This window comes from Hemicordylus capensis, chromosome 2, assembly GCF_027244095.1.
Source record: "Hemicordylus capensis ecotype Gifberg chromosome 2, rHemCap1.1.pri, whole genome shotgun sequence".
Classification (NCBI taxonomy): Eukaryota; Metazoa; Chordata; class Lepidosauria; order Squamata; family Cordylidae; genus Hemicordylus; species Hemicordylus capensis.
Genome location: NC_069658.1, coordinates 396,374,162 through 396,397,604, shown reverse-complemented (window position 1 = coordinate 396,397,604; position 23,443 = coordinate 396,374,162). Strand labels below are relative to the sequence as shown.

General features: G+C 45.6%; 1 protein-coding gene across 2 annotated transcripts; it reads right to left on the bottom strand.

The window, feature by feature from the left end:
* Positions 1-5,250: 5,250 nt before the first annotated feature.
* On the bottom strand, positions 5,251-22,299 carry RSAD1 (radical S-adenosyl methionine domain containing 1). Of its 2 annotated transcripts, none has more exons than XM_053302658.1 (9): positions 22,148-22,299; positions 18,302-18,435; positions 17,753-17,957; positions 16,221-16,586; positions 15,752-15,815; positions 11,770-11,917; positions 11,245-11,299; positions 7,410-7,513; positions 5,251-7,295 (listed from the first exon to the last, which is right to left on the bottom strand). In XM_053302658.1, exons 1-9 carry the CDS (start codon positions 22,283-22,285, stop codon positions 7,181-7,183), a joined length of 1,329 nt encoding a protein of 442 aa, XP_053158633.1. In that variant the 5' UTR covers positions 22,286-22,299; the 3' UTR covers positions 5,251-7,180. The 2 variants fall into 2 exon arrangements, with proteins under 2 accessions (XP_053158633.1, XP_053158634.1); XM_053302659.1 differs by lacking the exon at positions 22,148-22,299 and adding an exon at positions 21,214-21,451.
* Positions 22,300-23,443: the final 1,144 nt, after the last annotated feature.

The window sequence follows — 23,443 nt, the reverse complement described above, 5'->3', positions numbered from 1 at the left end:
CATGAACGGCATCACGTGTTTGGCCAGGGCTAGAGATAAAAGGCTGAGTATCATCAGCATATAGATAAAAACGTACCCCAAACCAACAGATGACCAGGCTCAGAGGCTTCATGTAGATGTTAAAGAGAATGGGAGCAAGGACCGACCCCACAAAAAAGGGGCCAGGGTGCAGAACACTCACCCCCAATCGACATCAACTGGAATCACCCAGTGAGATAGGACCGGAACCACTGAAGAACAGTGCCATCAAAGCCCAGCCCACTTAGGAGTTCCAGAAGTTGACTCCAGAAGGAGTTCCAGCATGGCTGATGGTAAAGAAATCCACTGAGAGATCAAGAAGAACCAAGAGAGGCGCGCTTCCCACATCAGGGTTACAATAAAGGTCATCCAATGCCATTCCAGTGCTGTGCTGAGGCCTGAAACACTGGCAAGGGTCCAGAAAATCTGTCAGGGTCGAAAGAAGATTTCTTCAGGAGCGGGTAGACCACCGCCTTTTTCAGGCCTGATGGAACAAACCCCTCCCAAAGAGAAGAATTAACCATCTCCCGAAGCCAGGGAAGAACATTTCCCCTCGCAGCCCTAATGAGCTAGGAGGAACAAGGATCCAGGCTAGAGGTCACTGTGCCCATGTTGGTGAGAATCCTGTCCACATCTTCAGCCTCAATAAGCTCAAAGGTATCCCAGATAGTATCACAAGACCTAGCCTCTATTATCTCAACAGATACTGAGCAATTGGAGTCCAACTCTGATCAAAGGCGAGCAACTTTATTCGTGAAAAACCTGGCAAACATGTCACAGCGGCCAGATGGAAGATCACCAGAATAATCCCCTCCCAGCAAAGAGTGGGTGACTCAGAAAAGAGCCGCTGGATGGGGATCCGCTGACACAACAAGCATGGAGAAATGAGCAGATTTAGCCGCCCTTATCGCCACTGTATACTCCCGAATATGGGCAAGCAACCGAATATGGGCAAGCAACCATGCTCGGTCAGCTTCTGTCTTAGTATTCCTCCAGCGGTGCTCTAGGCCTCTTTTGGCTGTCTTAATCTCTCAATGTTCCTCAGAGAACCAAGGAAGTTGGGATCCACTAGCCCTAAGAGGCCGCTTAGGAGCAATCTCATCAAGCGCCCTCGTAGCCTTGATGTTCCAGGCCTCAACAAGTAGCACTGACACACCACCTACCAGATTGCTGGGAAACTCCCCAAGCGCCCTCTGAAAACCATCAGGATCGATAAGGTGCCTGGGGCGGACCATTCGAATAGGTCAATTGCCCCTGCGAAGGGAAGAAGCGGCAGGGGACAGATGGATAAGCCCCCCATTTTAAGATCACTTTGACACTGCTCCGAGACAAAAACTAGGTCTAAAGTGTGACCACCAATGTGAGTCAGGCCAGAGATAAGTTGCGACAAGCCCATGGCTGCCATGAAATCCCGGGCCATTGAACCCTCACCCAGGGCTGACAGGCGGAAATCTCCCAGAATAAAAAAACCTGGGTTTCGCAATCAGCAGGCCCACAGCAAGGTTGAGAAGCTCAGGAAGGGCTGAGGCTGGGCAGCAGGGTGGCTGGTACACAAGCAACAGCCCAAGCTTATTGCAAAGACCTAGCGTGATGAAAAGGCACTCACAACCTGCTGCCTGCAGGGCAGGGCCCCTAATCAATGCAAGATTTTCCCTCTACCCCACTGCTACTCCGCCTCCCTGACCAAGGCCCCGGGGCTGGTGGAACAGATCAGAAACCTGGTGAACAGATCTCAGATATTATAATCCTTTTGGCAACCCCACAAGCACGAATAATCCACAATTCCTGATGTAATGCTAGATTCCATATGCTGGGAATGTACCCCAACAAAACATGAACGTCCTTGTCAGGCAATGTTAGCTGCAATGTCATGTTAACAACCTTATGGCTTCCAAGCCAAAATAGCACAAAAACCGGACAGGACCAAACCATATGCCCAAATGTAACTCATACAGATTACACCTCCAACATCTAGAAGTCTGCAACCATCCCCTGTTAAACATTCTCTGAGGCGTCCAATATACACAGAATAAAATTAGCATCATTTTGAGATTCAAAGAGGCATGTTTCACTGCATTCAAAGCAACCTGCCATTGATTTAATAAGATAGGGTGTTCAAGATCATTGTTCCAAAGATCTTGGATATAATTAATATCAATCTTATCAATGTCTTTAAGCTTCTGATAGAGCAAGGTTACAGGCTTAGGTGCATCTGACAGATGTTCCAGGTCCAATAATAGAAATGGGGTTTCAGAAACTGCAATCCCATCAGGACCAAAAAGCCCTGATAGTAAATATTTTAGTTGTGTGTGTTATTGTGTTGTATTGTGTGGCCGTTGGCTGTAATAAAGTACTACTACTACTGCTGCTGAATAAACTGCCAGCTAGCATTTAAAGATAAATCAAACTTGGCTTTCAAAGTATCAAAAGATTTAAAAACAGCTTCAGAAGAGATCAATTGATCTAGTGTAATTACCTTGTGGGAGGCCCAGTTAGCCCACTAAAAAGATTTATGAGCAATCTTCAAACAAGGATTCTCCCACACCACAATGGAAGCTTTTTATGCTGGAAAGGATCAAAACTAAGTCTAGAATCCAAAGTTTTCCATATATGCCTTACGGCTTTAAACACTTACTTAGATTTAGATCCACGAACAAATGATGAATCCAGCACCTGCCAGGATTTCAATGGGGTCAAATAACAACTTTCAAGCTGTGCCCAAGGCATGGCTGAAACTAGGGACTCATTGTTCCACCCTAAGACTGATGATCGAACAAATGCCCAATAAGCTTGATAATACAGAAAGTTAAACTCACTTTCTTCAGTAGGTAGTTGCAGTTTATGAAGAGAAAATCTGGGTGCGTGCCCTTGCCAAAAGTAAATTGAATTTACTAATTGAGAAAGCTTCCTAGAAGCTACTATGCCTAAAAACACAAGAGACTCTGGACACCAGCTAAAACCCCAAACCCTACACTCATCTTGAAAATCTGTAGAACCTAATGGCATCAAATCCAATTTACCCCAGTTTAAGGAGTAAACTGATAAATTACATGTATTTGCGCTATTCAGTGAATTGTTGACAAGTGCTAGTGGAAAACTTCTTGCAATGGAGCAGCACAATGTATTAGGAGTTGAGTGACAGCACAAGAAACATGGCGAAGAAGGAAGATTCAAATTGTAGCTTATAAAATTCTAGTGATCCATAAAAAGGCCTTGCGTCTTGTACAAATGTACAACTTAGCTTGATTAGGAGCATCTTTTTATGGACAATGCTTTCACTAGGTAAAAAAAAGCCAAAGTGAAAGGGAACTGTTGGATCCAAGCTATCTATCTTCACCTTTTTAACATTAGTCTCTGGGCTACTGTTACAGGCTGGATGTCAAAAAATCAAAGGGGGGGGGGTTCTCTTTCTAGTCAGAGTCCATGTATGGGACTTCTATACAATACTAGTTAAAGGGCTTGCAGTCTGCAAGCATATGAACCTTGCTGTGACTCTAGTTTTGTTCTCTGTCTATGAGGTGTAGTTCCCCATGCTTTCCAATTGGAGAGTTTTTCCACATACGCCCAGGCATCAAAGCATTTTTCCAGGGTTTGGGATTTTTTGAAAGTCTGAGAAAGGTCTGAAACCTACTTGAGAAAACAATATGTGTTCCAACCACCAAACCATCTTTTGCTGTTTGGTCTGGAAGTTTTATGTCATGGCTAGGTAGCCAGATTTATTTATTTATTTATTTATTTATTTATTTATGCATTTTTATACCGCCTTTCGTTAAAAGATAGCCCCAAGGCGGTTTACAAAAGTTAAAAACATACAATAAAAACACAATAAACACATCATGCTAAAAGTATAAAAAGATATAAAAACAGGCATAAAACAATACAACAGATAAAAACACCCAGAAGCAGCAGTAAAAACAAGCTCGGGGGTCGCATAACTAGATTTGGCTTTTAAAAAGCCAAATTCTGGCTTATGACCCATTTGACCCATGAGTATACCCCTTAGGTTCTGGCAACCTTGGGCCATGGAGTCAGTGAGAACCAAGCAGCTTTAATATCACTGATGCATCATCACCATCATCATCATCATGATTTCTATACTGCCCTTCCAAAAATGGCTCAGGGCGGTTTACACAGAAAAATAATAAATAAATAAGATGGATCCCTGTCCCAAAGGGCTCACAATCTAAAAGAAACATAAGATAGACACCAGCAACAGTCACTGGAAGACCACTGGAACAGTCACTGCATAAACATCAATGAAACTTATTCAGGTTCAGATAAATTACTAGTTCTTGAAATATGTGAATAATTCCTCTACTATTCCTACAATCATATTTGGGAGGAATCTTGAAACTCATCTAGACAATCCTCTAAATGGCATGATTCCTTGATTTAAATCACCTATGAAATATCCTCACCCACTCTCTGAATCTGGACATTTGAACTGAGCTTCTTTTCCTAGCCATATGCCCAGCTGAAATGCAATCCTGTAGAGAAAAATGCTGCTGGTTCAGCCTGTTGAACCAGTGATGAATGACTCCATCAGGAATTTCTATCTAACTGGGCCTGCCCCAATCAATTAATTGCATTCTGCTTGGTTGCCTTATTTTCTCTTCCTTGGTAGTAAGACTATGGGAATGTTGTGGTTTTGTCATTTATCTTTTATCTGCTGAGCTCACGCTCCTTATCCCTATTTTAGTAGGTGGAGAAACTGAGGCCAAGATTGACTAAACTATTAGCCCAGCACGAAATGGTGAGTCAGTGCATGAGGTGAAGCATTCTTGTTCCAGGTCTCTGGCCCCACCCAATAAAATTCTTCCTCCCTTCATCCTTTTCTTCCTTGGAATCCTAAGTAGGGATGAATGAATCTCATTTATTGTGGGTTTGCTCTGCCCTGTGTTCCACTGCTCCTGAATTCCAGTTTTAAGTAAGAGAATTTCTAAAATTAATTCCAGAACCAGAGCATACATAGTTTACCATAGTTTGTTCTTTCCGTTCACTTGCATTCCCACCCCACACTTTACCAATATGCACATGTGCAAAACACTGCATAAAAGCGATCTTGATGTCATGGTATGATTATGGCAAGATACAGAGGAAGAAGAGCTCCTCCAGCTCCTCCACTTCCTTAGATTCTTTTTGGGTCATACCAAAAGGTCTAGTATCCTGTTTCCCACAGTGGCCAGCCACAGGCCTCCGAGAAGCCCACAAACAGGAGACAAAGGCTGTTCATAGGACCATAGGAGACTGTTGCTTCCCTTGGGACAGAGTCATTGTATCAGGATGCTGTGGTTGAAAACCTTCAAGGATATGGACATGAATGCAAGGATCCTGAACTGTAGCTAGAATAAATTCCATTAGAACATTTATTAATTGCATCAAAGTTAACACATGTGTTTAAGTAGTTGTGTGTCAATGACCTCAGAAGCTTAGTTAGTAGCTTGACTCCTCTTGGATTGAATGTACAAACTTCTGAGTGTCAGCTTCTCATTCTGCTTAAGACAAAGAGCTCTATAAAGATCAGAAACTTGTGCATTTCCCTCTATATGATCAGGTCCCATAAAAGCCATTGCCTTTTTTGCATCTGCTTCCTAGTTCCTTGGGGCATGTGAATGGCAAAAATCTGCCTCTGTGACGACACAAGTATTAGGTACCTTTTAGAAACATCATTTGTACCTCTGTTAACTGCACTAATTAAGATAAAGTGCAGCCATACCAATCTAGGGAGGAGATTAAGGGGAGCCTAATTTTATGTAGGAACCACATGATAAGTATGCAATTATTGCAGTTGTTCAACAGCATCAGAGTCTTTGAGCTAGAAGGTTTACACTCCTTGTGAAGATATTCCCAAGATATTTTACAATAGTGTAATGGGGTGTGTGTGTGTGTGTGTGTGTGTGTGTGTGTGTGTGTGTGATGTCACAGGCTTGCGACACTTTATTCTAATTGCACAGGCACACTGAAGCACCTCGTAGTTCTCAGAGGCCACTGAGCCGGACAGTCAGTGGCCGCTGCCCGCTCTGCCACTGGGGGCCCTGCTCGCTTCACCTCCCACTCCACGGCCACACACACGGCGGCCAGAATATCAGCGGTTTGGCCTCGCAGCGGCAGAGATAAGAACTCGCGGTGGCGGCAGGAGCCCCCCCCACCCCCGCCGGCCTTTGGAGGCCACGGGCCGAGACCCCAAGGTCCAGAGGTAAGAGTGCCTCTGAGTTCAACATAATTATGCCATGGTATCTTGTAACCTGGCATGAGGATCCTGACAATGGGTTGTCTAGTGCAAAGCAGAGGATCAGATCTGGAGGCAGCAGTTATCAAGCCCAAAGGCAATGCCTGATGTACTGTCAAAAGAAAACTCAACATAGTACCAGGGCACAGCGGGGCAAGAATTACAATGCTGATGAGGCAGATAAGACGGCTGATAAACAGAGGAAGCCCAACCACCAGGCGAGAACCAGGTCAAAATCAGTCTATGGGAAAGGGAAGGAGGCAGAATGGAGCAGGAGCCTGGAATGTTGGCAAAGAGGCACACAGGTCTAAGCGAATCAAATTCTTAAATCCAAAAGTTAGCAGGATGTACTGCAAGCTATTCTCCTAAGAACACTGCTGGCTTCCTGCTCTGAAGGCGGAGGCTCTCCCAGCCAGAAAGGCACTTTTGCCCTCCCAGTTGTACTCTGCAGCATTGGGGAAGCTGCCCTGTAGATACAGCACAGAAATCCTTGGCTATTTTCTTGGTACTTTCCTCCCATGGAACATTTTTCTTTTAATTGTGTACTCATAAAAGCAGAGGACTTTTATGAAAATAATGTTTTATGAAAATAATGTTTCATCAGTTTATGTGTAATTTGTTCATTATGTAGCCTCAAGATATTTCATGCCTTGCTTATTTCCTGTACAAATCACATGGCCCTTGGAAAAAGAGAGAGCTTTCCACCTTGGGGCAAAGGGACGAGCCCAGGGAAGCAACTGTTGTGCCCGACGACATGCAAGCACAGTCCGCTCGCCAGCTTCATTTGAGAGGCAACATGTTTCTCTGGATCCACCTCTGCCTTCATAAACCTTCCAGACAGGAAGCCACAGCTAAGCGCTCTTCAGCCTCCAAACTCGGGAAGCCCTTTTTATTCTCCTCTGCAGTAAGTTAGTCATGGACAATGTATTGGCATCAGGGCCTGCTGGATGTTTTCTCACTTTCTGCCCAGGCCTGCTGGAGCTGGTCAAGAAGAATCAGTAGCAGAGAATCCAGCACAGCCAGACCTTTCCAAGAACACCTAAGTCCCCTTTAAAGAGAGAAAGAGAGATAAAAATGCCAGAGGGCATGGACTAGCCTTGCCCAGAGGAAAACGGCACCCTTCTTCTCCAAAGGTGAAGGGGAACATCTGGGGCTTCCTTACCTATTGTCTAGAAGCAATAAGCCCTGTTCCTCCAGCTCCTTCACTTCCTTAGATTCTCCAAACACATCCCACAGACTGAGGTTGGGGACAAACTGCAGCCAGTTCTGCAAGAAGAAAACCCTACTGTCAACACCCAAAAATATTTCTTCCTGTGTTGGGAATTTACTTTGGGGCTAATCTCCCATCAGAACATTGATGTGTAAAGCTATGAACAGAAGGGAAAATACTCCCCCTACCCCCGCCCCAATACCAATTATGAGGTCCATCCCATTAGTTCCTTATTCTTCTGCCCCACAAGCTTTAAGCTCATCCAATGGAGCCCTGCTCTGGGTGCCTCCATCACCAGAAGAGTTTGGGCTGGTATCCATAAGGAGCAGGACCTTTTCTCTTGCAGCTCCTTGCCTCTGGAATTCTCGCCCCTAGGATGCCCCCAAAACTAGCAAAATGGAAATTTTCTGGAATGGAAACAAAAATCATCCCAAGATTTTGGAGTCTAGTATTCTGCAGCTTGTAGACTGTGGGGACCTTAAGTGGTGCAGCAGGGAAATGCTTGACTAACAAGCAGAAGGTTGCTGGTTCAAATCCCCGCAGGTACTATATCAGGCAGCAGCGTTATAGGAAGATGCTGAAAGGCATCATCTCATATTGTGAGGGAGGAGGCAATGGTAAACCCCTCCTGTATTCTACCATAGAAAACCACAGGGTGTTTTCAAAGGAGGAGTCAAAATTGACTTGTTGGCAGACTTTACCTTTAGACTGTGGAGAACAATTGGCTGGTTTAAAGGCTACAATAAGAAGTATTTTCTTGTTGGGTTTTTTTTTTAGATAGTCTTTTATGAGTATTATTGTTAGACTTGTCCAAATGGGTATATATTTCAGTGTATTTCAGATTTTTTAGATGCCCTATCTCTACTCTTTCACTTCAAGTCAGAAGATGGGAGAAAATAATACATAATTAAAAAATAAATACGCGTTTATGTTTATCCCTTCTATCCTGGCAACCAGCATTTAAGCAGAGCTAGGACACCTTTCTGAGCTTCTGGGCTGATTGCATCTTCCTAATGAATGCCATTAACTCAGTGATCATGTCATATCTTATACTGATGCCAACAAACGATCGTTGGGAGTGTGGCTTATTATTAAATGGCAACTAGGATGGGTGGGTGGTAGGTATGTGGTTTTTCTGGCATCCTTGGGGACTGGGATTTTCCAGGGTTAGGTCTGCCCTGAGACTATGCAGAATTGTCTAGGACCACACACAAATTCAAAATCAGCATGAATTCATCAATGAGAATATATTAAGCAACTCAGGAAATTTGGATCAATTTATTTTTTAAAAAATTACACAGAAAAGGTGTTGCATTTTTGTTGTTGTTGGCAAGAAGCAGAGATAGCAAAAGATTATGCAGAGTGGAATGAAGTGTGATGTGCAACATCGGCTGCTGCCCAAAACAGCATCCTGATGTTTATGTTAATGTATTTATTTATTATACTTTTATACTGCCTCACCCAGATGGCTGTTGGTGGTTCACAAATTTTAAAAAAAAAAAAAAACTCATTAAAACAAAATTAAAACCAGTTTAAAATCATCTCAGTACTCTAAAGGTAGATTACTTTAGCCAGGCTAAAAAGATATGTTTTTAGGGCTATTTTAAAGTCTGCTAAAACTCTCAAGCCTCCAGTATCTGTAGGGAGCACATTCCAGAGCCCTGGAGCAGCTACAGAGAGGGCCCGATCCCAAGTTGCCACTAGACGAGCTGACGGCAGCCAGAGACGGACCTCTCCTGATGACTTTACAGTGCGGTGGGGATCATATTGAAGAAGGCGCTCCCCCAAATGACCTGGTCTTAAGCCATATTGGGCTTTAAAGGTAATTACTAGCATTTTGTATTTTGCCTGGAAACATACTGGCAGCCAGTGCAGCTGTTTTACAACAGACACAATGTGGTCTCTCCGAGAAACCCCAGAGACCAATCTGGCTGCTGCATTTTGAATTTATTGAAGTTACCTAGCAACAGCACATTACAGTAGTCAAGCCAAGAAGTTGCCAGTGAGTCCACCACAGTCTTGAGTTCATTATCTTCAAGGAATGGACGCAACTATTTATCAACCGAAGTTGATCGAAAGCGCTGCTAGCCATAGCTTCCACCTGAGTGAGGCCTGGGTCCAGAAGCACTCCCACGCCATGTACCTGTTCCTTTAGGGGAAGTGCAACCTCATCCAGAACAGGAAGTTCTATCATATCCCTCGAGTTATGCCCCTCACAATTACTACCTTCGTCTTGTTTGGATTCAGGCCCAATTTATTATTCCTTATCCATCCCATTACTGCCTGAAAGCAAGCGTATGGGTGTGTGTGTGTGTTATATCATTTCCTGTCATGTCATGGAGAAATAGATTTGGGTGACCTCAGCATATTGATAACACCCTGTTCCAAATCCCCTGATGATCTTACCCAATGGTTTCATGCAGATGCTAAAAAGCACTGGAGACAGTATGGAACCTTGGGGGACGCCATACATAAGCTCAGATTTCAAAGCATAACAGTCTCCAAGCTACACCATCTGGAATCTTTCTGAGAGATAGGAACAGAACCACAGTAAAACAATACCCCCTCTTCCCAAATCCCTCAGACGGTTCAGAAAGATACCATGGCCAATGGTATCGAAAGCCAGAGAGATCCAAATGATCTCTAGCAGAGTCACTCACACTCCCTCTGTCGATTCTTTGATATAGATCAGGCATCCCCAAACTGCGGCCCTCCAAATGTTGCTGAACTACAACTCCCAGCATCCCTAGACACAATTTTTTGTGGCTGGGCATGCTGGAAGTTGTAGTTCAGCAACATCTGGAGGGCCGCAGTTTGGGGATGCCTGATATAGATCATCTGTCCATCCAACACTGTCTCAACCTCATACCCTGCTCTAAAGCCAGTTTGAAATGGGTCTAGATAATCAGTATCCTCCAAAACAGGGGCATAACAAGGCTGGAGTGGGCCCAGAGACAAAATTTTAAAATAGGCCCCTCGCGGATACACACACACACTTCACATGTGACTTGCCTCTGGGGGGGGGGCCTTGAGGTGTGGGGGCCCCCAGGCAGCCGCCTCCCCCTGCCTAATAGTAGTTACGCCCCTGCTCCAAAACTACCTGGAGTTGTCACTTTCTTTCTTTTGCCATCCCAAGTAAAGTTATTGGATGTATCCATGTCATTTCCCCTGTTCCCCAGTACACATAACATTTTGACTCCGATGGGAATGTAGAAACGACAAGAGTAAGTTTGACTAAAAGTTACAAATAGATAGAGGGAGACCTGAAAACTGAGCTGCTGTTTTGGGCAACAGCCCTGCATCAAGTATCACATCTAACTACGCCCTTAATGAATCATTGAAGAAGGCAATAAATGTGTTGCGGAAAACAGACTGGAAGTCATAAGAGCTGAAAGCTCCTAAAGTCAAGCGTGCTGCCCACTGGAAGCTGTACACAGAGATCTCTTCTGGATTCTGTCCATTTATCAGACACAGCCCATATATTTTCAAAGGTTTCTCCACAGCCACAAGAGATAGAAATCTGATCTTTAAATAACCAATCCAAACCACAAAGAGCAACTGTAACTACATGTATTTCACTTCCTGGCCACCTGTGTCTCTCTGATTCTTTACATACCGACAAATCTCCACCCACTGAGTAACTCAATGAAAAAGGCAGACAGTGAGTAATCACTTGTTTTTGCCCAATCATTCCAGCTGGAGGTTCTGGAATCAGGGCACTGAAAGTTTCAGTTCCATCCCGTGAGTTGAAAGTGCAGCTGCCATCATCAAAATACTAGAATCTCACCTGGTGTACAATGCCTACATCCATACGGAGTCCCAGCATCAGAACCTCCTCCAGTCTATAAATGAGAGACACAGGGTGACTCATCAGAAATCTAGGTATACAGTTTATAATGCAAAACCAAAATCCCAGTGACTTTAACAGGTTAGCCTGCAAGGTGTGTGCATTAAATAGACTTCACCAGCTCTGTAGTTAGTAAAATAATGCTAACAACTTCACCAGCTCTGTTAGTAAAATAATCCGCATAAGCTTTAGGGTGTTCAAAGGATTTCACATACATGTTCTTATTCATCCCAACAATAATCTTGGGAAAGTATTATGATGCCATATTGCAGATGAGAGGCAGACACTGAGCAGTTGAGGCATTCCTAAGAGCACCTAGTGAGTTCTTGGTTAACTTGTACCAAAGACTTTCCAACTCATTCACTCACTCAACTCGCTTTCGGCAAAAACTGCTGAACTATATGGAAAGGAAATGACAACTCTGCTTTGAAGCCAGCAGCCTCCTGGTCCCCCTTTCTTACTTACACATCCAGTTTGCTCAGGGGAGTCCGCTTCCGAGTCCCATGCCCAAAGGCCAGCACCTCCTTCATCCATATATCTGGTTCCAGAGTCTGTATTCTGGCCTCTCGGTGGATCTTGCCATCTCCCCATGGCACAAACCTCCCATGGGCTCCTAGGAAAGAGGCAGCCATTGCTATGACTTAGTAAGGTTGTTCTCACAGCCACTTACCTGGGCTGTGGGGAGGGCAGGCTGATGGCAGGCTGGCCAGTAGCCCTGTTACCCAGGGTGATCATTCACACAGTCGCCTACTGAGGTAGAATGAGCAGCAAGTTCATTCTACCTCAGTAAAGACCTGGGCAGAGGAACTGGGCCCCTCGGGTCTGGAGCAGCCAGGACTGGAGGGCTCCCGGTGCTCCAGATGACACAAGCTCCCTCGGCTACCCCACACAGCTTGTGCCATGTGAATAACTTTAGTGTCTAGATGAGGCAGGTATGAGGGGAAAACCCTTGTATAGCTAGTCAGCAATAGAGAAGGTTGGATGGCTGAAATCATCCTCCCCCAACTCCCCACATTTATCACGTGTTCCTGTAGTTAACACTGGGCCAGCTGAACAGCACTGCAGGAAACTCCTATCTAGGGGTGTGCGAGCAGGCTCGATTTGAGCCAGGCTTGAGGCTGAACCAACCTGGTTCAAAAGGTTTCGGGTTGAACTGGTCCAGCCCCATAAAGAATGAGGCCTGTCCAAGTTTGAACCCAGCTGAGTCCGGTTCGAATCAAGCCGTCTCAAATGGCTCGAATGTTGGGTGGCCATTTTGTGAAACAATGTGTCACTATGCCCGATTGACCAGCTGTGTCCTCTCCCCTGATAGGCTTGTCAGTTGTGCCACTCAGCATGTTGTTGGGGAAACTGTGCCCCCATTGTCTGCGGGGGACACACACACGAGAAGGCATGCAGCCGAGGGGGGGGGGTTCAAAATGTATTTAAGGACATCCCCTGGTCTAGCAGCCGCTTGGAAGATTGGAGAGAGCTGCTGCCTGCCGGCTGAGTGGCATCTCTGGTCTACTAAGAGATTTGCCTTTGATTCTTTTCGTTTGTTTGTTTTGGGGGGTTGGATTTTTCCTCCCGGTTTGCTACTTCTATTTTTTAACTTTAAGGCAGAGCTGTGCCTGGCTCCTGCTGCCTGCCCAGCCAGCCAGGCTCTGAGCCCAGCTGGGCCCTCTTGGGCCTTTGGCCCTGCTCTGCTTGGTTGCAGTTTGAATTGCAGTCTGTGACTGGACCTGTCTGAGTCAGAGAGAGACTTTGTCTTTTTTCTCTCTGTCTCAATTTCCCCCCACTTTTATTTATTTATTGGCCTTTTAGCTTTTAAAACGTATTTTAATTATTGTTTAATTTCTTTTATTTGTGCCCTGCTGGCCCCCATCTGTCCTCCCCCCAGCTGTGAGTGCCAGGTGTGCTGCTCTGTTGGGCCGGCAGACCCTGGCCTCTGTGACCCCAGTGAAAACGTCAACAGTAAAGACGGGCAAATCCCCCCCACCTTTTTAAAAAAACCTCTTGCCCTCCTAGATTAGTTGCTTAAATGGGGCTGGCCTGTTGGGGGTGGGGGCACAGTTTGCAGTGGTTTCTCTGTGTTTGTTTGTACGTACAGGTGTGTGCTAGGTCAGTTTGGGTATGGTGGGTGGGTGCTAGGTGTTTTATTTCATTTTATTTTATCCAGGGGGAGGTCAGGTTGATGGCTGACCAGAGTGGCAGGCAGAGGGAGGGATGGCCCTGAAGGCAGGAGGGGTGGCTGCCCTCCCCAGTTCTTCCCCTCTGATGAGGTTGTGCACAGGATCTCATGTCCAGAGGAACCTGCTGGACCTGCTCCACCACAGGTGCCACCACCTGTGGCAGCTGCTGACAGTGCTGGGGCAGAGGGAAGCACTCCCCTGCCAGGGAAACGGATGCTTTCATGGAGGGAATGGACGGAGAGGACTCAATGACTGCCAGCATTGTGTGGAAGCACTTTTAGATCTGTCAAAGTGACCCCACACATGCTTCTAGTGTCCACTGCAAGGCAACAAGTCGGCAGGGGGAAGGACGTCAAACATCTGGGGACATCTTCAATGTGGCAACGTCTTGTGACATCACCCTGGCGTCCTTTCCACTGCTGACAGCACTAATGCTCCTAGTTGTGTGCCTTTGAGTAGTGCTGGCAAGCGGCACACACCAGCTTCTCTGAAGCAAGGGATGCTGCTTGTCAAGTGGTGGGCACAGTCATCAGGCAGGAAGTGTCCTGGTCGTCCAGACCTGTGTCTCCATCACCCAGACCACTGGGGAGATGGTGTCTCTGGATGACCAGTCATTTCAGATGGTGGAGAATGCCAGCTTATGCCAGCTACTCCAGATGCTTGCCCCCAACTACCAGATCCCCTGAAGGACCACCTTCAGTTTTAGGGTGGTCCCCTCCCTGTACCGGACCTCTGAAAAGTATAAGCATGCATATGTATTCAGTACTTGGTTTGGGCCCCTTTTGCAGCAATTACTGCCTCAGTGCGGCGTGGCATGAATGCTATCAGCCTGTGGCACTGATGAGGTGTTATGGAAGACCAGGATGCTTCATTAGCGGCCTTCAGCAATTCTGCATTGTTTGGTCTCATGTCTCTCATCCTTCTCTCGGCAATGCCCCATAGATTCTCTATGGGGTCAGGTCAGGCGAGTTTGCTGGCCAATCAAGCACAGTACACTGTATACTTTTCAGAGGTCCGATATTGTTCTATTCTACAATCCTTGTTGTCTTCTTGGTTCCATGTAATATTCTAATTTTCTGGGATTGTGGATTTGGGGTTTTCATGTTGTACGCCATGATCATCACAATTATAACAAATTAAGGCTTGACTTATCTCGCTTTGCATGTAATGCGTCTGTCTCATATATCAGTTTCACCTTTTAATTTGCATTACTGAAATTAATGGACTTTTGCACGATATTCTAATTTTCCAAGTTTCACCTGTAGTTGCTTACTTGCTGCTTCTTAGTTAGCAGCGCGCACCGTCAGTGATGAGTCATTGGTCTGGTGCCACCACGTGTCTGCCAGCCTTGCCGGTTCTCAGCAAAACTTTGTTAGCCCTGCCAGTCTGAGGTGGAATTATTTCTATTTTAGCATGCATGAAGAGAAGACAGACGACTTCTCAGTAGGTGTGTTATTTTAAACTTCTTTGGCTCTGTCCATTGTTTTTTTAAATGCTTGCTTTTTGTGGTTTGTGTTTTTAGTTTGTTAAGTCTTGGTTTGTGATTTGTAGTTAGGTTTGTAGTTGTCTTGGTTTGTGGGGTGTGTGTAGTTAGGTTTGTGGCTTGCTGAGTCTTGGTCGGGTTTGTAGTTTGTTGTATTTTGTTGTTTGGTGTGTTGTTTCTTGAAGCCTTGGTTAAGTTTGTGTTTTTCCTGTAGTTTGTGGTTTGTATTTTGGGTAGTGGCATGCCTAGGTACTCCAAAGTGGGTTGGGTAGTAGGGCACCATGAGTGCTGCCTACTGCCCAACCTGTAAGGGCATATGTGATGCTTTAGTATTTTTTGCATTTTTCCTCTGTTTGGCAATGTTAGTGCTAGATTCCTATAAATAAATCATTTCCCCACTGAGAATCCACAACACATAAAAACTCCTAAAAAATCACCCCTTTGCCCAATTCCTTTTTGGGGGTGGGTGGCAGTTGGCACTCATGGGGTCCTACCACCCAACCCGTTTTGTTGTCCCTAGGTGCTACCCATGGGGAATTACGGGCCAGTTCAAATCCCCAAAATTCTCTATGGCTGAAACTTTTAGAACTGGCTCGAGCATGGTTTGAGCTCAAACCGAACCACGGGTCAATTTGACTGAACCAGTGCTCAAACCAAGGGACCTGGTTCTAGCCCAGTTCTAACTCAAACCAGGAAAACTGGTTTTGTGAAAATCTCTACATCTGTCTTGAGAAGCTTTGTATCATTGTAACAATACAGCATTTTGCTCCATCATCTTCCCAAGCTCACTCACCTGGTCCAAGCCCAATATATTGACTGCCTTGCCAGTAGGACATGTTGTGGGTACTAAGTGCCCCCTACAGGAAACAAAACAAAATAAAAACTGCATAAACCACTAAGGGACTGCTAGTCTGAATGAAAGACAGACAGCCTTCAGACACCCATTCTTGAAGATTTTCATCTCCTCTCAGAACAACTTGAATTTGTTCAGGTTCATGTAAATCGGAGCCCTTTTTTTGGGGGGGGGGGATTTTCTCAATCTCTCTTGGAATGGGAAGTAGAACTCATTTCCTGATTACAACTGTGCCTCTGTGAACCTTGTCCCATCCTTGCTAAAAGGGTACCTTCAGGCCATACACCTTTCACTAGTGTAGCAGATACTTTACCCATACACAGCTTATTTCACTTTTAAGACTTTCTGAATTACTTTCACCTATTCCTTTCTTCTTAGACTACATAGTATGTCAAAGGAAGAGACTTACATTCCTAGCAAAATTGGAGACTTCATACTGATGAAAACCAGCATGCTGCAGAAGCTGCCGTGCAGAGTCATACATCTCTGATACGACATCTGGATCAGGCATGGGCAGGAAGCCTTGATGGACTTGTTTGAAGAGAGAGGTACCCATCTCCAGCGTTAGCTGGTAGAGAGAGATATGGTCATCGCACATTGTGAGTAATTGTTCCAGACCCTGGATCCATGAGGCAACCGTCTGTCCCGGAAGGCCAAAAATGAGGTCAATGGAGGTACGGCCTGGGAAGAGTTTTTTGGCTTCTTCTAAAGTTCTTGCAGCATCACAAGCTGTGTGGTTTCTTCCAAGGAGCTTCAGCTCTGTATCATCAAGGGACTATAGGGGAGGAAAAAACACAGGAGTGTATTTGGCTCTTTTATCATGGAAAGAAAAGTCTTGGGGAGAGACATGAATGAGATGAGAGAGACAAGAGCCATGAGAGAGTTAACACAGTGTAAGAGCATACAAGATCTTCTTATATCCAAGCAGCAGCAGCACAGAGAGAACCCGGGGCCCCAAATATACAAGGTATGGGAACTCCACAATGGGATCGCCTGGCTTTCTTTTTTAAGGAAATGCAGGCACAGGGGACCATCTAGTTGATTGGAACATGAGCTGGACCAGTGAGCAGAAGGTGCTTAAGCCTTTCTCCTGCACTATTTCCCCAATCATAATCACACACACCCACAAGCTGCTGTCTGCTTACCAAGCCATAATTGGAGATGAGAAGCATTCTCCTCACAGATTAGATTGGTAGTAATTTGGGGGTTGTTTTGACCTCCCCCTACAGCAGGTGGATTGGCTCGTCTGCAGGAGTTATTTTAAGGCATTTTTGCAGCACACCTGTTTTCTGCTGATGCCATGCTACAGCTAGGACTGTGGGGGGGAAAGGGGAAGCTGATAAACAAAGCAAGGAGGAAGGTTGCACTGTTAATTTATCTCATTGTTTCATTTATATACTGCCCATCTCAGAACGCATCAGGGCAGTTCACATAAAACATAAAAGAAAAATAGCTAAAACTAGCTGACCTGGCGCAGAGCATCTGTACCCCTAGTCCTCCCTGTCTCTCCTCCCTCCCTCCAGCCCCAGTCCATTCTCCCCCTCCCAGTCTGCTTTCCCTTCCCTTCCCACCCACTGGCCTAGCCAGGCACTTTTCTTCCCTGTCCGCAGGCCTGGCCGGCCCTTTCCCTCCCCAGCTGGCCCTTTTCCTTGCCCACCCGCTGGCCCCACAGCAGCGCTTTCCCTCGCTGCCCGCGGCTGGCGTTGTTGTACTCATGGCTATCTGGCAGCTGCTTCAAGAGCTGCCACGCTTGGGATTTGCCACGGGTATGCCTTAGAGAATTAAATATATAGATAGCTATCAACATAAAACTCCCCCCCCCTCCATTCTATGAAAGCAAAGTGTAATAAAACATTGCGGGGGGGGGCTTGACTTTCCTCAACACAGAATTTTAATTGGCACAAGTTGATACAGTCTTGGCTTCTGCTCCTGTTCTCTCACCTGGATGCCAATGGAGAGGCGGTTGACTCCAACTTTCTGGAACCTGGCAAGGCACAAGGCATCAGCTGAAGTGGGGTTGGCTTCCAATGTGATCTCCACACCTTCTGCTACATGGGCACAGTGAGAGATGGTGTCCAGGACAGCAGCAATGGTGAGTGGGCTAGCCAGGCTTGGTGTTCCTCCACCAAAGAAGACAGATGTGATTCTGCAAAGCCAAGAGAGAGGGACACACTTGAGGACACTAATAGAAAGCCATGTGTGCCTCCGTCAGATTTGTCCCAAGGAACAGATTCTTGCCCTGGAACTTCCCACAGCTCAGAAAGGCTTCTCTGATCTCTACAGGACCTGATTGAAACCACTGCCTTAATGGGGAAGCATTTCAATTTGTAGTATATGTCGAGTCCATTTCTCAGCAGTAAAACTCCTGGCACTACAAAAGTTTCTGGCATAGTTATAAAACTAATCTCTCTCTGAAATTCCCTTTAACTGCCCATCTATAAATCCTGGGTATTCAAAATCTTCCTTCTCCTCCTTGTGTACTGTACCTACCTCTTGACTTGACTGAGTTGGATCAAGGTCTGGGCTTCCTGAATGAGGCAGCTTCTCATTCTTGGCTCATCAAGGTTTCGGGGGATATACTTGTTGAAGTTGCAGTAACTGCAACGCTTCTCACAATAGGGCCACTAAAAGACCAAGGAAACGTGAAAACTGTTATTGGTAGAGAGCAAATACTTTCCCCCACTATCTTCATCCTGCTGCGTGCATCTGTCATCTACATCTTGCCTAAGAAAGACCAGCAACACATCCATCCACTAGGAGAGATGATCAACAAAAGAGACTGGACTGCAGAATATTTACATCTTAATTCCACTGTATTTCAAAGGCTCAAGGTGGTTAGCATGTTTGTAAAAAGATAAGGTAGTAAATATTTGACATATGAAATATATTATCGTACAGCATAAATATTCCTTCCTCCTCACCATAGTTTAGCTGATTAATGCCAGCCCAAGCAAATGTACTACCTGAAGATTATGGTCAGGTTCTAGCTCTTGCTAACCTTCATAGCACTCAGTTGTGGAACAGTCATCATGAACACCATGCTATGCAGATCCCTTATTACAAGGGTTTCCAGGCCTTGGGCTGGGGAAGATGGGAGTTGCAGTCCAACATCATCTGGGGACCTAATGCTGGGAATCCCTGCTGTAACTGTATGGATCTGTATAACTGTATGGATCTGGTGTGTGATTAAAAAAAGAGGATGGACTCATAGGAACATAGGAAGCTGCAATATACGGAGTCAAACCATTGGTCCATCTAGCTCAGTATTGTCTACCCGGACTGGCAGCGGCTTCTCCAAGGTTGCAGGCAGGAATCTCTCTCAGCCCTATCTCCAGTCAGTCTGAAATAATGCAGTGCAAGGACTGTACTATGCAATATTTAATTTGACTCTTTGCTAACACTAAAAAGGAAGTAGAAAACAAAAAAGGCTAGCAGCTAAACATGAGAGACTATTCAGAATTAGGGAATAAAATGTTGGACTATTGTGCCACCTGGAGCCCATTTGTGGAAGTTTCTCTCTCAGACACTTAACTGGTAACATGCTGAAGGTGCCCATAAGTAGACCATTCTTTATGTAACACTTGACTGAGACATCCCTCCCCTTCTCAACCCCTCCATCTCCCTGAACTAACCTGTAGTGACAGATTAGATATTTGTGTGAGAGAATTCCTTCTCTCTATTTGTTCTCCTTCATTCAAAATTTGAGGAACCAGTAAGAATGAAAAAAGATATAACAAAAATAAAACCAGAGAACCTTTATTGTCTGTTCCTGAATACAGGCTACAATAGACTTGGGTCCCCAGATGTTGTTGGGGACTACAAGAGGCTTGATGTAAAAGTCAGCAGGGCTTACATGAAAGTCCCATGACTTCTAGTTCCCCTTTTTGTATGCGTTATCATAAAAACTGGGTTTCTATTTGTTTATTTAAAAGTTTACAGACACCAAAAAGACCCTAACGGGGTTCAAATAGATGCTCAAAATTAGTGCTAAGTATTCCCATTTAGTCACCTTAAGAAAAGCAGTGGAGAAATGCTTGACTAACAAGCAGGAGGTTGCCGGTTCAAATCCCCACTGGTATGTTTCCCAGGCTATGGGAAACACCTATATCGGGCAGCAGCGATATAGGAAGATGCTGAAAGGCATCATCTCATACTTTGCGGGAGGAGGCAATGGCAAACCCCTCCTGTATTCTAGGGATGCGCCTGGACCGGTCCGGAGACCATTCTGAAGGCCTCCAGACCAGTCCGGCCATGAAGGCAGTCTGGTGGTCTGGCACTGGTGTGGGGGGCTCTTTAAGGGCGGAGGAGGGTGTGCTCCCCCCCGCCACATTTCTCCCGCCGGAGCGTTCATTTCGAAAAGCTTTTGGGGCGGCAGGATACCTCCCTGCCGCCCCTTCCCCCAGTCATCAGCAAAAGGCTTCAAAAAGCCTTTTGCGTGTGCGCACATTGCGCACGCACATCACGTCTCTGCGGCGCGCATGCGCACGTGACACAGAGATGTGACATGCGCGCGCACGACGTGAGCACGCGCAAAAGGCTTTTTGAAGCCTTTTGCTGACGACTGGGGGAAGGGGCGGCAGGGAGGTATCCTGCCGCCCCAAAAGCTTTTCGAAACGAACACACCAGCGGTGGAAACGCGGCGGGAGGGGGTAAGTACACCCTCCCCCGCCCTTAAAGAGCCCCCCATACCAGTGCCGGACTGCGGTTCCGTGCACATCCCTACTGTATTCTACCAAAATAAAACCACAGGGCGCCAGGAGTTGAAATCGACTTGACGGCACACTTTACCTTCACCTATTCCCATTTAAATTAACATGTCTCAATTTCAATAAGACTGTTTAAGAGTAACAGCGCGAGTATGAGCCACTGACTAGAATAGCCTGTCTCCATAACTGCAACCCTTACATTTGTTCTCCTTTATAGACCTTCTTTATTGCATATAAAGGGGTGTGTATGTGTTAATGCAACAGGATTCTGTTAAAAGCAAACATTTCGACATGCAGACATAATTTTCAATGCTAGATGACATCTTTATGTCCCAACACTTGCTTTTAAAGGGGTCCTGTTGGATTAACCCCCCTTTTAGATGCAATAAAGAATGTCCACAAAGGAGAACTGTTTTGAGTTGTCATTATGCTTATTCCATTGCCATTATACCAGCTGATTCGAAACTTAAATTTGTGTCACACACACAATTTACACGTTACAGTTATGAGACATGTAAGCCAGTGACTGGAGCAGCCGGTCTCATCACAGCAAAATTTAAATTTCTGTGCATACACTCAAAAACACACAAATCTCTGTGGGGTACCTGAGCTGAAGGTTTGTATTAGAAGGGGTACACTAAGGTTCTAAGGTTGGGAACCCCTGTACTAAAAGACAAACATGTTCAAAGCACTCACTTTGGAGTTAGCAGGTTATTAACACATAAAACAGCAACCATACTCTCTTAGGCTTAGGAATAAACCCCGCTCATCACAGTGGGGCATTACTTCCAGGTAAATACGCACGGGATCAAGCCCAGCCAGCCCCCAGAGCCCGTATGCAATATAGAGATAGAAAAAGTTCAGAGTGACATACAGCTCTGCACTTCCTGTTTCAAAAGACTGTTTCCCAGAGCGGAAGTGAAAGCTACCCATAGAACGCGCTAGAGAAACGTAAGCTTTATTTACCTGAGTATATAGTTTTGCGTACTGAAAGGAGCGGAAGGCTTCTGCCAGTAAGTGTGTGCTTATTTTGGCGTGAGGGCCCACGAAAACCTTTTCTGAAACTTGAGAGGTGTTTTATACGGGGGATTTTTTGGCTGGAAATAAAAAGCTGTCTCCCCTCTACCTCTAACCCGCAAGTGCAACAATGGACTTATATTGCAGGGTTCTCGTGTCGTTAGCCACAATCTCAGCCTGAAAAAAATGCAATAAATGGGATAATGAACTGCATCGGCAGTGAAATGTCCATTGTCTTTTTGTTTGTTTGTTTAAATTGGGGGCTGGTGTGCGTGTGTTACTTTTCACAGAAATTAAGACCCCAGAGCAGCAACGGGATTTTTTGTTGGTATATTTTTTTTATGCAGTAGAGGACACACGTCTCTACCCCAAACAGCTATGTTAAAATCCTAAATTTAAAGTTCGGTTTAGAGATGGACAGCACTCATTTCCCCCCGAAGGGGAGAACAAGATGGAAAAGAAAAAGCATCAGCAACAAAAGCTATTCATCTACCACATCTCTCTGTGATGCAAACCTAGGTACTCTGGCCCTTTTCTATCTCTGTGGTCCATAGCTCACGCGAGAGTCTGAAAACGCACATAGCTCCGGGCAGGTTGTCTCGCCGGGACTCACGTGGATGTAGACGGCCGCGGCTTGCGTTTCTGACGTCTGCGTGGGCAATTGGGCGGCTTGGCTGCAGCAAAGCCGGTAGCATTTTACTGCAGAGCAGATTCTCTGGATCTCCAAGCGCAGCTTGCATAACGGGGCCATGCCGCGTGTCCTCTCCGTCCGGATGACAGACGCGATATAGCCTCTGGGACTGGTGAAACCGAAGGCCCGCCCCTAGCTTGGGAAGAGGGCGGAGCAGTGCTATTTCAATGGGAGGGAACGAAGATCCATGCATAGCTGGGTTTGACCTGAGCTAGAGCACGGCCCTTATCATTAGCGGCATGGACGGTGGCAACATTATTTATTTATTGAATTTATATACCGCCCAATATCGAAATCTCTAGGCCGAAATCTCTAGGAAACAAAACATAATATAAAATATTTAAAATTCATCAAAAGATAAAAATCATAATAGATGAAAACACATTAAAATTCAAAAATTTTGGTATCAATTGAAGGCCTGGGAAAATAGATATGTAACATAGGAACATAGGAAACTGCCATATACTGAGTCAGACCATTGGTTTATCTAGCTCAGTATTGTCTTCACAGACTGGCAGCGGCTTCTCCAAGGTTGCAGACAGGAATCTCTCTCAGCCCTATCTTGGAGATGCTGCCAGGGAGGGAACTTGGAACCTTCTGCTCTTCCCAGAGCACCTTCATCCCCTCAGGGGAATATCTTGCAGTGCTCACACATCAAGTCTCCCATTCATATGCAACCAGGGCAGACCCTGCTTGGCTATGGGGACAAGTCATGCTTGTTACCACAAGACCAGCTCTCCTCTCCAGGGTCCTAAAAACTAGCCGGAAAGGAGATGCTTATATTTCAGCAGGGAGTGAGTTCCAAAGCCCTGGGGCTCTCAGATTCCGACTCCCTACATACAGTACCTCCGTCTTGTTTAGATTCAACTTCAGCCTGTTATCTCTCATCCGGCCCTTTATTGCCTCCAGGCAGGAACTTAGGAGGTCATGCCATTTCCTGATGGTTAGTATGGAGAAATAGATCTGGGTGTCATCAGCATATTGATAGCATCCCAGACCAAACTTCCTGACGATCTCTCCCAGCAGTTTCATGTAGATGTTAAGCATTGGAGGCAGTATGGAGTCCTGTGGAACACTACACTTTAGCTCTTGTTTTTCAGAGCAAAGGTCTCCAAGTGATACCATCTGGAATCTGCCAGAGAGGTAGGAACAGGACCACTGTAAAATACTGCCATCCAATCCCACCTTCATGCGACCCAGTAAGATACCACAGTCAAT